Here is a 17,688-nt window from a genome sequence, read left to right on the forward strand (position 1 = left end):
TGTTTTCTTCTTTTGTATTTATGTGGCATTTGCTGTGTTTTGGGTTGTTGTATGAATTTAAATGTCATTTTAGCATTTCATGTCATGCTTAGTTTTCTGGAACTCTGATGTAGATGAACCGCATAAAATTCATTCCCAGTAAGATCTACTGCATAAATTTCAGAAGTTCCAGGGAACTTCTTTCTCACTGTTTTGAACTCATCTGGGAATTCCATTGATTTTGCCATTGCCAACACTGGAATCTGAACCAAAACTTTGGGTACCTTGAACCTTCTTTGTACCTTCTTACACTGACTCTCTCTTCTGGGTAATCATTTAGCTTTAACTTCATTCCCAGTAAGATCTACTGCATAAACTTGAGATCTTTCAGACTACTTCTTTCTCACTGTTTTGAACTCATTTGGGAATTCCATTAATTTTTGTCAACACTCGAATCTGAACCAAATCTTTGGGTCTCTTGACCCTTCTTTGTACCTTCTTACATTGACTCTCTCTTATGGGAAATCATTTAGCTGTAACAGTATTTGCTGTACGGTATAGAGCGTACTATACCATTCCATTACGATATATACCATACCGTACTGACACTATCGTACTGTACCGAACCATGTATCAAATTGTAATAGGATGGTACTGGTATATAGGATCCGGTACCAAGACAACAAACCTTGAGCTGTAACTTATGATTTCCATAATAAAAATTGGGTGAAGCAATCCTCCCTTTTATAAAAAATTAAGTCGTCGAAAATTCCAGAGCTCATTTACTTTCTTTCTCATCAATGAAGGTTCCTGCCTTGTTAATTATGTTAGTATTATGGGGAGGGTTAAATCTTATACTTTTTGTGAGTTCTTGCATCAGACTTCCCAGTTATATTCATGGCAAGCTACCAAGGACCAATAAGTCATAATACCTTCAGCCTTTATCTCCGAAATATCTCTGTTTTTTTTTACCACAGCTGGGTCTGATATAGGAATTGCCAGTACATATGATATGAGCTTAGTTTTGGTCAAGCAAAAAAGGTCTTGTTCTGCTAAAAATTCCAAACAAGTAATAGGCTGGTGAATATAATTTCAATATCTTTTTTTTCATCTATAATGAGTATTCCATACTGGAATGTAGATAAAGTAGAAAAATTCTACGCAAATATCGTCTCAAAAAAAAAAAAAAGAGAGAGAGAAAATTCTTGAAAAAAAAAAAAGTTGCCTACATAATTTGAAACCAGGAGCTTTTAAGTTTACATATATAGATTTTTTCTTTTTTATATGTCTTTATCTTTTCCTTTTAATGGTTATGTTATCACTGTTCTAATTATCCCGGAAGCTTATTTTAGCTGCTTTATCAGTTTTGATTTATTCAATGGCATCTTTTGATTTCAACCAGTGTGAAAGATCCAGACATAATAGAAATGTAGGTAGGTATGGAAATAATAGCATGCCAGAGTATGACCTTCACTCCAAAATAAAAAGAAAAAGAAAGGCCATATCATGATAAACAAACCTCAAACTCCAAGTAGTTATTTTGGCATATAAAAACTAAGTGCTTTTCTGAAGTCATTGCTTATCATTTGCAGTTGCACTGTTGCACTTAATTCAGATGAATAATGCGTAGAGCCATGCACTTGTTTTGTTGCAGAGTTTTCAGATCATGAACTCTAGAATTCTTCTGTTACACAATCAATAAGTATGCGATCAATCCATCATATTTCTCTTCTAGGCATCAGAATTACACTCTTGTCTGGCATAGGCATGGACATAGATATGCATAGTAGCATACATGTTTTGTCGTTCATTTTGCTCCTACCAGTGTTGCCACAAAGAATCACAAAATAAATTAGAATTATTTTGGTGTGAGATTTATGGAAAAGAGACAGAATATTAATGAAATTTCTGATACTAATCAATTATTTCTGATTCTTTTCTAGTTTTATAAAGTTAAACAAGAATTGGTCATCCACTGAATTCTATAGAAGGAAATCATAACCATCATTTAAAAGAGAAAAAGAAAAATGCAAGAAAAAAGAAAATCACCTCTTTGTTGCTGATTGTTAATTACAATTTCCAGCTCTCAAATCAGATCATCCTAGTACTGCTTCATGCAAAATAAGAACTTTCTTTCTTCTTTTAATGATTTTAAACAAAATAAGAAGTTTGAGTGTACCTAAGATATAAGGATCTGTAGATTCATTGTCAAGCATTGATTAGCTGAAGGATTTCCTGCTGTCTCTATTGGGTAGGCCGAACCGAGTACATTCTAAGAAGTGACTTCAGCAAGGTTGTCACGGCATCTACAGGGAAAAATTGTGAGCTTACTTTAAAATAGCTCTAGTGGTGATTTGCACATTACTTTAGCTTTTGTAAGTAGCATTAGTAAATGTCCTTTAGGCATTGCTTATTTTTTTAATTCAAGAAAAAGCAATAGCACCAGAGAACAACTAGAGTTTACTAGCTGAGTTTTATGAGATCAAACAATAGAAAGTCGGTTTCAGGCTTTACTGAAAAGATGGAGAGACTGTTCAGCTTGGCACTTAAGTTTTCTGAACCGTTTTAAATAAAGAGACAGGTTATGCAATGGAACGATTATAAAATCCACTCAAATGGAGTATCACAATCCATATACGATGGACTTCAGCAACCAAGGAGTTAAATCACAAGAGTTAGTGGAAAGAAAATTACTCGTGAAATTGCCAGGTGTTAAACTTGAAGGAAAGTAACTGCAAAGCATTTCAAATATGAACAACATATATGACAACAAGCTAAGAAAATGCTCATAATAGTGAACAATCACGAGAACATAGGTCTGAGACATCTCTTTTCCACTCTACGCTATGGGCTTCTGACCTACACTAGAAAGCATATGAGGAGAGAAGCCCTTGAGGGCGACTGAGTGCTAGATGCCTCCAAAGAACACGATCTCTCTTGAGTTACATTTCTCTAGTGCTTATTGCTTCTTAGGTTGCTTCACATTGAGGATTAACCAGATGCTTTATGTACATCTCTGTATGTGGGATAAACATCAGTGGGATTTTTAGGATGAAGATGTGCTGATTCAACTTGCTTGATTGGATTGCAAAGATTATTTTTGATGTTCTTCTTTTGCAATTTTTAGTTGGATGGTTGACACTGATACATATAACTCAAGATCATCATTTTAGCTCACCATTAAAATGAAGTTGTTAATGGTTTTAGGCTAATTATACTATTGTTCAGCTGTCTATAAAGCACCCCCCAGTTATAAGTAATGTAATGTGAGGATGGTCTATTTTAAGTGCATGATAATTTTGTTTCAGTTTTCAAACCCATGACTGGGATATAGTGGTGGCATCTTTAAATGACCTCGTCAGCGGACATGTCCTTTTGTCTGGTGCGTTGGGGATCGTGGTGGCGGGCTTTATCGTGTACATGTGGCATAATTAATGACTTTGTAGTGTTCTATCACAATGCGGAGTAGATTACTTAGGATATGATCTCAGGATAACGCTACTTGATGTGATTCAATGTGACCGCATGGCAGTCTTATTTGACCGCCTGCTATTTGGCTGATGTCGATCTCCAGACCGATCACTAGTCAGAGTAAGAGAAAAAGGATTGAAAGTGGGCCAGGATAAATAACCCGTGTGCCAGTAGTTTCGAGCTCACTAAATAGGATTGGTGAGTCAGATCGGTAGATGACCGACCTGAAGTATCAGGCGTTGTAGGCAGCTGAGCTGCTGAAGAACTCGATCTGCGAATCAAGACTATCGCGACAAGTATGTCAGTTTTTCGCCGATGCTACTGGAGAAACAGGTCGGTCGATGAACGATGTAGTCTTGAGCTCGGACTGTTGCCACATCCAGGTAATATTGAGATCAGATTTTTACCAATCTTAATTTTCAGACGAGATCGGTCTCCTAGTGAGACATGCTTTTTGGAGATCACGTTCTGATGAGGTCAGCTTTTGTCGAGATAGGCCTCCAGTTGAGGTCGATAATGTGACGAGGACCTATCCCAATATTGTATTTGCTAGAAATGTCATCCTTGGTGGATGAAAGTTTATTTTTTATTTTTTCCTAATCATCTGACATTGAAAACTCCATTTGGTGAACCCGAAGGGACAAAATTTCACTAGAAGTTATATATATCATAAGGCCCTTTTCTAGGAAACACTCTAATGTAAAGAATGCTGTATCATATCGAACCAAATGGTATGGGATATACCATACCATGATAGTTCAATATCAATATGTGGTATGGGAGCATATTGATATTCGATATACCAAACCGGTTTCCATACTGGATGCACCGATATAATAAATAGATGGCACTGGCATAGGATCCAATATCGAGATCTTGCTAACTTGAATGAGAACGGCTTTGTGAAGCCCTGCAGAGTATGTTTGATGGCATAGTTGAACCAAAAACACAGGAAGCAGATAAACAGACTTTCTTCTCATTTCTGATTTTTTTTTTTTTTTTGGTAGGTTGTTTTATTGTCTGTCATACTCGCAAACCAATTATCTTCTTAACGTATCGTTTGGGCAAATGTCTTATCCTTCTAAATTGTTTTCGCTGAGAAAATGGAAAAGTTGAGTGCGATACCCTTTTTCATTTTTTCCTCTGCGGTTTGAGATAATGGGCAGCAGAGTGCGTTCTTACTTGGTATGATATAACATGTTCCTATTCCGGTCCATACCATTAGGCTACGATAGCAAAACCAGTTCTTTGAACCAGTCCAATTACAAGTTCAATCCTTGGATGATAGTTCACAAGAAAGGGTAGATACTTGCATCGGATGTGCGCCACTACCAGCCACCTTGCCGGCCAAACATATTTCGTAAGACTACACCTTATCCTATCTTAGAGCACTTGGGCCCGACGCTATGCTAAAATGGCCTCTCTCTTTTCAGTTGAGCGGACGAGAAGTTTCCATGAGGACGACATGAACAGTAGAGGGTATCTGTACCAAATCCGTTGGTTGAGCTGCCTCCGTATTACGTGAACCACGTGCAATTGGAACCCGTCAAATTCCACGGTGGATAACACGCCACGCCACCCCTTGTACGTCACCTATTCCCAATTGCGGTGCCTCAATTTGTATGCGAGCTTAAGAAGTTTGACACGTGTATCAACCGCCGGATAGAAGAGTGTGGCCGTATTCAAAAGTTACCTTATAGTGGCCCCATGGTGCTCGAAAACGCCCGCTGGCGGGAAAGAAGATCGTATCCTTCCTTTTTTTGATGGCGAGGGAGGCAGGGAAGTTGCCTCCCGTTTATTTATTGGGAGACAATGGGTTAACAATAGAGTTTTTCAGAGATGCTAAAAACAGTAAAACCAGAGTTCCAATGCACGGGAAAATACATACATATACACGCACACGAGTCGATAATTATAAAGATTTCGAATCAAGCTTCATACTTTAAATTTTGAAAGATATTTTCCTTTCAAATATGATGAGAGCAACCCTGGCATCAAATTTTTGAAATATATATGGACGGAAATTCTATCACCATCATTTGTTATCATCACTTATCCCATGCCTCCTTATGCAAACATAAAAATGGGTAATTTCCTTTAATTGTTTCATTCATCCGAATTTATTTAAGGTCTAACTATTTCCATAATCTTATTATTTTTAATAGATTTCAAGGTGGTCTATAAAGAAAAAAAGTCAAAGTGCATAACGTGGGTGGGATTGCTCTCTAGCTTCTATAGTCCTATGGTTGCCTCTGCCATGGTTTGCTCCATAATTACCGTATGTCAACTCTTATCAAAAAAAAAAAAAAAAAAAAATCATACATCAACTTAATCAAAAATTATTAGTTAGAACAGTTCTATCATATGTATCTTGGATCATCCAATAATAATAAGTTAGTCCATCATCTATTAGTATAAAGAAATTACATTGCTATCCAATCTTGATTGAAAATTTTAAATACAAAATGTTTCACTATTAATTTTAATTGACCATTTGACAACTTTTATTGTTTCAATAAAAAAAGATTCACTTTTTTAGATAGTATGCTAGCTTGTTATTAGACGGTCCAAGATATACGTGGTATAATCGTTCTAAGAGAGCCCACCCCACCATATTTATCTGACAAAATATTACTGAGATGATGCTTGTATGGCTTGTGGCCTACTTCATTAGTAATGTCAGAGAATTTATTGGTTGGAATGATTCTACCATGTGTATCTTACACTAACCAATAACAAGCTAGCACGTCATCTATTATTGAAAAAATATGTATTGTTATCTAAATTTGATTAAAAATTTTAAATAAAAAAAATCACTGTCAACTGATAATTTTTATTTTTTTTAAAAAAATTAATTTTTTGAAAAAAAATTAATTTTTTGAAATAATGTGCTGATTTGTTATTGGCCAGTGCAAGGTAAGACCATTCTGATCAATATTTTTTTTGGGCCAAATCACAGTACCAATCTTTAAAGGGCGACACGTTGCCATGGGCTTCTTTTAGTGCCGCATAGGGCCCCGGAGCACTTCTAATTTCCATTCACGTTACTGACACGTGCAAGTTCATTCTTTATTATATCATCCCTTCCCGTTCGCCATGCGTTGGAGTGCCCTAGACGGCGGTCCATCAGCCCTACTATTTTAATTTAAAAAAATATGTATCCTGACAAAAAAAATAAAATAAAAACGTATTTTTAGATATCCCATTCTTGAATTTTGCCGGCCGCCATGCGGATCAAGACCTTAGTTCATATTATCTTATTTAATTACACGTTTTTACTACTTGACTAATTAAATGCCATTTACTTACAAACCCTGCATCTTCTTTTATTATTACCCAGCACTAATCACGTGCAAGAAAAACGCGAGTGGCTGCGATTGAGATCGCCTTTATCAATATGCCGTAGGTGATAAATGCATTATCTTTTTTATTGCTTCATTTTTTTTTATTTCTCCTCCAACAAAAACAAAAGACAAATAGCAAAGTTAAAACAGGAACATCTAATAAAAAAATATTTACAACATATCTTTTATTTGTAAGCCAGATTGTCGTGTGGTCAAATAGATTTCTTCTCCGGTAACGCAACTTATCTACTAGGAAAGGCCTCCCTTTCTCTCTTAAAAAAAAAAATTATATTCACTTAAAATATATTAAAATATTTTATTAAATTTAAGTAAATATTATATAGCCCTCGGAAATATCAAGGAATTTAGAACTTGTTCCAAGCGGCAGTATCGCCAGCATGGAAGCCAGTTCCCTGTAATCGTATACACACTCATAATAACCAAATTTATAGAGTCCATCACCACCATCCACTCACTGACCTTCTTCTTAATCAGACCGTTCATCATATTTGATCAGGACTTATTCTTCTCTTAGGATGCTCCATCAATAAGACGGTTAGGAAAGATAGAGAATGATGACAATGACTTGGTAAAATGACCCTTTCAAAAAGAAAATGGCTTGCTTTGAAAATATCCGTCCGAGGTCGGTTGTCTCGGAAATTCCAAGGAGAGGAAGCTGCGAAGACGAACACGTCCCTGCGATCGGTGCTGCCTCTACGACAAGAATCCCACCCCTTCTCCCCCACCTCAAACCATAAAACCAGAGAAAGAGACCTTTTTTTTTTGGATAGAATCCCGTCCTGAAGTAGTAATCGGTGTTTCTTCAATCGGTTCTCTTTAAAATCCGTTTTGTTAAGGGGAAATTCGCTATCTAGACGCTGTTTTTTCTTGGATCTTTGAGTTATCCGGGAAAGAATGCTTCTTTAATGTGGTTTTCAGTCTAGTTTGTAGGCTAAAGATTGAAATTTTATGACTGGGGTTTCTTTATTGGAGTTCTAGACCTGTCAGTCTGGATTTTGCTCCGTAACGAGCTTTTAGCGTTCGATTTAACTTCTGTGTTTTTTTCTTTTCTGTGGGAGGTTAATAGGGTTTTGGGCTCTGGGGAAGAATGAGAGGAAAGTTATGGTTTTCGGTCTGGGTTCTGTTTCTTTGGGGCTCGTCTTTTGGGAGATTTGTGGTGGAGAAAAATAGCTTGAAGGTGACTTCACCTGAATCGCTGAAAGGTACGCATGAGTGTGCTATCGGGAATTTTGGTGTTCCTCAGTATGGTGGGACGATGGTCGGGATCGTTTCCTATCCGAAGGCGAATAGGAAAGCTTGCAAGAGTTTTGATGATTTTGACATCTCCTTCAAATCAAAGCCTGGAGGGTTCCCCACTTTTCTTCTTCTGGACAGAGGAGGTGAGACTTGATGCTATTTATAGTAAATTTGATCGTGTGTGGTTTATTTTGACCCATCTGATTCCCCTCAATACGGATTTTCTTGAACTTTTTGTTGTGATGTTTGGCTGCTTAATCTTGAAGCGATGAGGAAATATTTTTTTTAATCAACTATAACTGTGCAGTTTTTTTCCTTTTAATTTGGCTGGGTTTAAATTTTTCCGAAGATTTTTTTCCTTCTCCTTTGGCCCTTTTTTTTTTAAAAAAAAAGTTGTCTTTGGTTTTGGTTTTTATTTTCATGTACTGCACGCCTTCTAATGAAATTGCTATGGTAAAACCGTTATTAAAAATTATAAAACGGGGCTGCTTTATTTTTATGTTGCCATCTGTTTATCCGGATTCCACATTTGTTAGCTTTTGCTTCTTGGTTTGATTTATGCTGTGTAAGTGCAGCACATATTTTGTCACTTGATGGTGATAGCGGAGACTGAGAACTGATTCATGACGTTGTACGTCATGAGATGTGTCCATGCTTAGCATCTTTAATATGATTTTGGGGACGTGTATATGCTTGTGATTCTCAGTTCCATAAACTGATTGAATTTTGGGAGCTAAGTATAGAAAGCTCAGAGGGTGAGCCTTGGCATGGTGATAAGGTTGCTTCATTGGGAGCTGAGGTCATGGGTTTAAACCACAGAAACAAGCTATCCGCATGTGGGGTAAGTCTGCGTTCATTTGACCCTCCTCGGACCTCGCAATGGCTGGAGCCTCATGCACCAGGCCGCCCTTTTAAGTATACAGAAACCTAGATGTCTTTATCATGTTGAAATGCAAAACCTTTCTACTTCTTGGAAAAGTAATGGATATGATTATTTATAACTGATTGAAGCGGCCCACCACCGTCGTGCTACTTACTCCCAAGTATAATTTGATGTTCAAGCACATAATGAATGTTGGCACTTCCCTTAGCAATCCTATTTGGTTTCTTTTTTTTTTAATGAAACCTTTATTTTTATTTACTTGCTGGTTTTCTTGTTAATGATAATTGCATTTTTGTCCAAACACTGCAAAGCATACTTTTTTGTGGTATGCAGTTTGTGTCTAATGATGGCAGGCTATTGATATCAAGTCTTTTCAAATATTGATTATAGATCGCTCCATATGAACTAACATATTCCTTCCTGTTATGAGCAGATTGCTACTTTACAGAAAAGGCATGGAATGCACAGAATGCAGGAGCTGCTGCGATCCTTGTTGCCGATGATAAGGTCGAAAATTTAATAACAATGGACACACCTGAACAATATAGTGGTGGTGAATCTTACCTCCAGAACATCACAATTCCTTCAGCACTTATTAGCAAAAGCTTTGGTGATGACCTAAAGAAAGCGCTAGAGAATGGTGATATGGTTAATGTCAATTTAGATTGGAGGGAATCTCTACCCCATCCTGATGAGCGTGTGGAGTATGAGTTTTGGACCAACAGTAATGATGAATGTGGTCCCAAATGTGATAGTCAAATTGAATTTGTAAAGGGCTTCAAAGGAGCAGCACAAGTAATGGAGAAAAAGGGCTATACCCAGTTCACTCCACACTACATTACTTGGTATTGTCCTGAACCTTTTATCCCGAGCAAACAATGCAAATCACAGTGCATCAACAATGGCAGATATTGTGCCCCCGATCCAGAGCAGGACTTCACCAGAGGTTATGAGGGGAGAGATGTCGTTATCCAAAACCTGCACCAGGTCTGCGTATTTAAGGTTGCTAATGAAAGTGGGAAGCCTTGGCTGTGGTGGGACTATGTGACTGACTTCTCAATCAGGTGCCCAATGAAGGAAAAGAAATACACAAAGGAATGTGCTAAAGAAGTAATCCAATCTCTGGGTAAGTTTGCCAGTTCCTCCTGTTATTTATGCTGTTTGGTAGGTTGCTTTACTGCTTGGCAAAAGCAGATCCGTGATATTGATGTTTGATGGTTTTTACAGGCATTGATCTTGAGAAGATAAATAAATGTGTTGGAGATCCTGATGCAAATGAAGAAAATCCAGTGCTTAAAGCTGAACAAGATGCCCAGGTAACACTGACATTCTTGTACCAGGTCATAATATCTTAATGATATTCGTGTTATTATTTATCCACCTGTTCTATTACTTATATCTTGCAATTTCTAAACCTAGATCGGGAAAGATTCCCGTGGGGATGTCACCATATTGCCAACTCTTGTCATTAACAATAGACAATACAGAGGTGTGTTTTTCAAACAATTATGATGTGCACAGGGTGATTATGTAAGGCTTTGTTGAGCATTTCTTTGAATCACTTATTGTTTTTAGGTAAGCTGGACAAGGGTGCTGTGCTTAAAGCAATCTGTGCAGGTTTTCAAGAGACAACTGAGCCAGCTGTTTGTTTGAGTGAAGGTTGCTGGGATTTCTTTAACTTCCTTCTGTTTGTATCTCATCTAACACTGCTAATCTCATGATATAAGTATAGAAGATGATTTTTTTTTTTTTTTAGAAAAAAGTTGATGTTGATTTTGTAGAGATAGAAACAAATGAGTGCTTGGAAAACAATGGTGGATGCTGGGAAGATGAGGCTGCAAATATCACTGCTTGCAGGGTATATGTTTTTGTTATACATCATTTATTATCCCTTTATGTATTAAATCCATGTTTTTGTGCCATAATTTTGCATCAAATTTATCCTAATGCAGGATACATTTCGTGGAAGAGTATGTGAGTGCCCTATCGTGCAAGGTGTAAAGTTTGTTGGTGATGGATACACCCACTGTAAAGGTAGACTATTGATGAAACATTAAAAGGAGCTGCACTTGCATATTTATCTATTGTTCATAATGTTGGGTTCTGCTAGGTATTGGACCAATCAGGTATCTGCTCTATGATATACTTCTGCTCGAGTATTTTACTATACACAAATGGACATGTATCATGCTTTTGAAGCGCGACCGCTCCATATATCTCCAATACAAGTAGCAGAAGGATGCTGCTAATCCCGTAGCACCTAAACTTGATTTTCTCAAACAATCATTGTACTATCCTTTTTCTTGATAGTTGTATTGTATTAAGTTCCAATACTGATTTGAGCAGCATAGTGACGATCTCAAACTACCATAGTCATTGTCGTTACTCTAAACGATAGGCATTACTTTTTCGACCCAAGATGTCTGATAATAACTGCATAACATCCATTTCAACTCCTAACTTAAGCCCAAGGTACGGCTGGGAGCTTTATACTGTGACTCTTAAAATAAGGAAGCTAGCTCTTACACTCTTTTATTCTTTAACACTCATAACATATGCATATTCAGATTTTATATAAACTCATTTAATAGACCAGACATAAATGTATCACATAGAATCTTTCACGTCTCTAGGTTCTTGCAATTGAGATATCAAAGGCTGACACAGATCATACTTGCTCAACGAGTGCCAGTTCCAGAAAACAAAAGAAGGCATTTAAATATTCCAAGAGAGAAAGAATGTGTACTGAACCAAATGTAATTTATGAGTTTCTTCTTTTGTCTGAAACCTAAACATTCATGCACCACAATAGTCATGATTTGAACTTGCCATCTCACCCAAAGAGTGCAAGTGCAGAAACCTATTAAAGTGCATGACATGCATTATTCTAAAACAAAATCATTACTTATAAATACAGGACACAGGATATATATATATATATAGATATATATATATATATATATTTGTTTTGTTCTGTATGTTTTTGAATTCTTGTAAGTTGTTGTTGTTGCAATGTTGTTGTTTTTGTACATGAATGATAAATACTCCCCCGTAGCAGTCGAGTAATATTTTTCCGTTTTCATTGGATTAACAATTTAGAATCTATAATGCAATTATAATGGTGACCATGCAAGAAGCTCATCTTAAAAAGGAAAACCATGTGACTGGCTTCCATATGGTCAGATGTGATGACCTGCATATGATAAACCTTGTTTGTGAGAAGTCAGAGGATTATCTGGATCTCCCATTAGTGATCTGAGGGATATATTATGTACAGCTGGTACCATACTTTTGTGAGATTGATCTTCAACTGCCTCTTGGCAGGGATCAGTAGCAGTGTTCTTATTGCTGTTGATGAACATTTATAGCTAGAACTTTGATTTTACCAAACCAAACGCCCAATTCTTATACCGTCAATAGTCGCTGGCATTGTAGATGAACACATCATCCATCAAAGTTTGAGAACATTCTACATCTAGCTCTCTACCTGAGAGCAATCCTCAGCCAAAGCACTCTCTCTCCTTTGTACAAAGTAGCTGATTTGTTCGCAATGAGGGTGCTTTCACAGGCACATCTTAATATTCAAATTGCTCTTTTTTTTTTTTTGGTAGATATATTCAAATTACTCTTAAATGAGGCAATTTCCATGCATGTCGAAATTTGTGGCCTCTTTTTTTTTTTTATTATTTTTTTTATTTTTAAAGGATGGCTGCTTTACAAAAATATCTCAAAGGTGCCTGGGAATAGCAAAATATCCCTTGAATTTTGCTGCCTTTTCATATCTTATCTTTTATAATCTCCCTCTCTCTCTCTCTCTCTCTCTCTCTCTCTCTCTCTCAATATGGTTGTGTACTTTAGAAGCCAAATCACCATATACAATCATCAGTTTGGTAGAGATGAATTTTTTGTACTTCAGCTTCAGGATCTGGACGGTGTGAAATCAACAATGGAGGCTGTTGGAAGAAAACCAAAGATGGCAAGACATACTCTGCCTGTGTAGTAAGTACTTTCATGGACAGTCTTCTTTTATGGAAAAATAATTATGCTGTTCCTTCAATTGGAGTGTGAGAATTGTATTATGGACAGGATGATGGATGCAAATGCCCACCCGGCTTCAAGGGTGATGGGGTCAAGACTTGTGAAGGTATTTTCTTACATGAACTCCCTTATATTTTTGAACAACTTCACTAAGATTTCATTTGTTTAGCTTGCTTTTGAGCTTTACATAGTTCTGGGTCACAGCTATTTGGATGCAAGGCTATGCATCCATGTATATAAATCCAATCATGTCCAATCTGGCCTTCTGGTTCAGTTTGCGGTGCTGAAAAGATCTCAGGGGCACTCTGGAAATAGCATTCATGTATTTGAGTTCCCTATTTTATCATGCATTTCTGATCGTATTTTGTTTCAGATGTTGATGAATGCAAAGAAAAGATTGCTTGTCAATGTTCCGCTTGCAAATGCAAGAACACATGGGGAGGTTACGATTGCAGCTGTAGCGGTGATCTGTTGTACATGCAAGAGCATGACGCATGCATAAGTGCGTATCTTTTATATATCTCATATTTTATATGCTTCATGTCTATAGAATCTTTCTTTTCCCCTTTTTTAATGTTAGTAAAAAAATTAAAGTATTGAGAAATGTGTACAAAAACTTCCTCACCAAGAAACTACCCATGGACGTCCAGGTGCAGCAAGGTCTTAAAATTTCAAGTCCTGTGTTACTATAAGTGCATGAAAATGAAGTTGCGTTCAAAAAGGAGTAACTTACATCCATGGTCTTAAGCTTCTAATATTGTTATCTCAGTTGTGTTCCTACACCCATTTGTACATATGCTGGATTATTGGAAGGATTTTAAACTGCAAAATCTTATTTTGGAGTTTGACTTTGCTGATAGGTTATCACAGTTTTACTGTTTCTATCCAAGTTTGTCTTACACAGTTGTTGTTTTGTTGCATGTGGAAATGTTGTCCAGGTAAAAAGGCAACCACAGAGGTTGGCTGGAGCTTTTTGTGGGTCATTTTCTTTGGTCTGGCAGTAGCTGGAATAGGAGCCTATGTGGTCTACAAGTACAGAATCCGGGTAATGCCTTGTTTAATAATCTCGTCAAGTCTCCTCAGTTTTATATTTTTGTGCTTTTATTCTTTATAATGTCTGTTGTCTGTTCATTAATCTATTATGCAATACAAAGCTGCTTAATGTATGCATGCCTAAATAAGACTGGGTACAGATTCAGATTTTGGCTTTCATTTATTGAATAAATATTCTAGGTCAGCGGCTGATTTTAGTTTCTCACGTTTTTTTCAGAGCTACATGGATTCAGAGATACGTGCCATCATGGCTCAGTATATGCCATTGGACAATCAAGGGGAGGCCGCCAATCATGTTCTTCATGGGGACATCTGAGTTGCAACAGCTGCTTATGGCAAGAAGGAAAAGGAGAGCAAACAAATCCTTGCCTGCCCCCTTGTTTCATTGGATTATATTTTGTACAAGTGGGGCTAGGTTTCCCTCATGTTGGTACTGTCGCTACGCCCTTGATTGCGGGGATTCTAGGCAGATCTCGTGGAAATTTTGAAGTCTCTTTACGCCACCATTTTAATCTTTAAACAGGCCTGTAATGCGCTTTTGTTATTGTAGCTTTTGCTTTTACACCACAGCTCTACTTGATGAATAATGTGAATTCCCTTGACATTAGACTGTTAGACCCGGCAAATTTGAATCTCATAACGTTACCAGTGGGTGTTATGGTTTTTCAGGTGATTTTCTTGCTCACTGTTGGAGTGGAAAAATTTTCTGAAACTGATTCCGATGAACTCAAATCTCCTCAAATGATGTACTTGCATGACTTAACCACAGGTTCGACAATGCTCACCCTTTTGTGTCAAGGTTGTGCTTCAGTGTTGCCTCGTAGTGTGGGGTACCGGAGGGCTGAGAGGAAATCGCTATGTCTAAAAGTTTCATTTCGCTAATTGGCTTGATTGCATTAGAGATTGAGCGTTTTTTAGTTAACCAGTTCGACCATGTTTTCCGTTAGAAATTTTTTTTTTTTTTTTTTGCTACGCTGACGCCAGGTTGCTGTAGTGCTAAATAATATCGATGTCTTTGTAACGGCCTTGGATGAATGGGGCCTGAGGAGCTTTTGAAGTCAGACAAATTGGTAGGGATCAAGAACAGTTCAGGTGGACTTCGAGAGTAAAGAACGTTCATTAGTAATCTCAACTCGGACCTTTTTTTTTTTTTTTTTTAATTTTAAAATGATTTAGTTGAACCTGAGCAGCACAAGATAATTTTTTTTTAGGTTCAAGGGAGGCATGTAGCCATGCAGCATTTATTGAGTAATCAGATATTTATAGAGTGAAAAGTGGGAAGAATAATAAAAAAAAAATGAAGTAGTAGTACAGAGAAGTGAAGGGGGGTAAAGAAATAAACAAAAAAAAAAAAAAAATCTACCATCAGCCAGTCTAGTGACTTACATAGATAAAAAAGAGAAAAAATATAAAGCTTCAAGTGGACAAAACAGACCAACGACTGTAAAGCTTTTCTTGTGGCTTAGTAACCTATAACATGAGAGCAATATTCTGGGGCAGAGGTTTTGAAGAAGTGAACTTGACTTTTGACCATATTTTTCCATGCCCAAGCTAGAGTTTTTTTCATATAAATTAGACTAAAAGTTAAACATGTTGATGCACTCATAAGCTATAGAACTGAAAAAGAAACATTTGTTAAAAAAAATTCTTGCATTCTTCTTTTTCCAATAATTCTAAGTGATTGCCCCAATGAGAGATAGGATTATAGGCCAGATGGTAAAGAAGAAATATCTTCTAATCCAGTACTAGCAGAGGGCTTCAAAATTGCAGTGGCATTGAGGAACTCCCAGTTGATTGCAGATCACCCTTCACAAGGTAGCAAAGAAGGGACAATTAGAAAATAAATGATCAACAGTTTCAATTGGATTTTGGCACAGCACACAACCCCTAGATTTTTTCCAATTTTTTTGCCAATTACATGCCTAGTGTTGATTTTGTTCTTTCAATATAACCACAAAAAGCACTTCACCTTTGGAGAGCCTTGATGCTCCATAAGATAGAGCTAAATTTGTATTTCACCCCTCTAAAATTAATAAAGTCATACAAAGAAGCTGATGAAAATTCACCTTTGATGCTTGGTCTCTGTTCAATCTTATCATCTTCATAAATAAGAGTTGTTGATGCAAGTAATGACCTCAACAGGTTCAGCTGATCTTGTAGCTCCCTTAAAGGCTGACCTAGGGATCTTATTCCCTATGTCGACATATGAAGATTAAAATAGTCAGCCACCATTCCATTCTTCTTTTTAGAGGAGCATCACAAAGCTAACTATCTTTTCAGAATAGAGTTTTTCTTCCATTCCCAACTTTATAATGAACTCTGGTCCAGAATGTTGAGAGGGAGCTGATAATATCTTTTAAAAAATTTGAGTATCTATGAGGTGGCTTCCAACATCTCGAGAATTTTACCTTCCAATAATACACAAACTCAATTTGCTTCTTCCAAGATCCTAGATCATTTGAAATGTATCTCCAGCCCAAGATAAGCTTGTTGCCGCCCTACCAATATTAAGGTGGCAATCGCGGCAAGGTAAAAATCTGTATTTTAAGGGTAAAAAAAATTACCTAGAAATCTGTATTTTTTGTATAAGTATTTGTAAGGCAATATTTAGACAGAAAAATAATTTATCCATATTCTTTTATATATTAAAAAATAGTTTGAGAATCTGTTACTCGTATTCTTTTGCATTACTAGTTTTCTAAATAAGTTGTTAAGATCTATCCATATTTTCTATAATACTCTTTATTATATAAATATTATTATATATAATAATATAATATAATATAATATATTATTATAATATATAATAATATATTATATTGTTGCATTATTATAATAATATAGCATATTATATTATATTTTAATAATTTATTATAATATAATATATTATACTATATTTTAATATAATCTTATTATTATAATATTATAATATAATATTTCATATTATATTATAATATGCTATATTAAAATATAGTATAGTATAATATATTATATTATATTTAATATAGTATATTATAATATAATATTCTAATATTAATATAATATAATATAATATATTATATTATTATTATAAGGTCAAGAATATATTAGGCATGAATAAAAGGATTATTTTTCTGGTTGATGGGAAAATGATTTAACTATCTCTTAGGTGGATAAAAATTTTTTTCATTTCATAGATAAACACTATTTATATAAGAAAATAACTTATCCATCTTGAAAAATGTGAGAACATTGCGTAAGTTAATCAATGAAAAAGTTGATAAATTTTTTTATAATATTTACTCACAAAAGAATAGGCCTTAGATGGTAATTCCTTTGCTGAAAATATTTTTTGGATAGTTACTTTTGCAAATAACTTAATAGCTTTTAGGAGATTACTTCCTGTGATAAACTATCCTTTATGATTTTTTTTTTTTATAAGGATGACTCATGACCAATAATAAGCAGTGCTCACAGTAAAAGTGGAATCTCTGTTTTGGTTTGGGTGACATAGGTGCCTAATTAAATTAATGAAAATAAAAAGTACTAGCGGAAAGCAACTTCCAGCATCTTAGAGAGGGACTCTTACAGTCATTTCATGGATTAATGGAAATTCTTCATGCAGGCCCAAGGATCTACTCTTTTAAAGGACATCAGCCAATGGAAGGCTACAAGATAGCTTTT

General features: G+C 36.0%; 1 protein-coding gene across 1 annotated transcript; it reads left to right on the forward strand.

Annotated features, from left to right (window-relative positions):
* Positions 1-7,432: 7,432 nt before the first annotated feature.
* On the forward strand, positions 7,433-14,698 carry LOC105052304 (vacuolar-sorting receptor 1). The gene is made up of 12 exons (XM_010933075.4): positions 7,433-8,194; positions 9,368-10,060; positions 10,162-10,250; positions 10,354-10,423; positions 10,510-10,593; positions 10,716-10,792; positions 10,887-10,968; positions 12,851-12,933; positions 13,021-13,078; positions 13,346-13,474; positions 13,911-14,017; positions 14,243-14,698. Exons 1-12 carry the CDS (start codon positions 7,903-7,905, stop codon positions 14,339-14,341), a joined length of 1,863 nt encoding a protein of 620 aa, XP_010931377.1. The 5' UTR covers positions 7,433-7,902; the 3' UTR covers positions 14,342-14,698.
* Positions 14,699-17,688: the final 2,990 nt, after the last annotated feature.

This window comes from Elaeis guineensis, chromosome 10, assembly GCF_000442705.2.
Source record: "Elaeis guineensis isolate ETL-2024a chromosome 10, EG11, whole genome shotgun sequence".
Lineage (NCBI taxonomy): Eukaryota > Viridiplantae > Streptophyta > Magnoliopsida > Arecales > Arecaceae > Elaeis > Elaeis guineensis.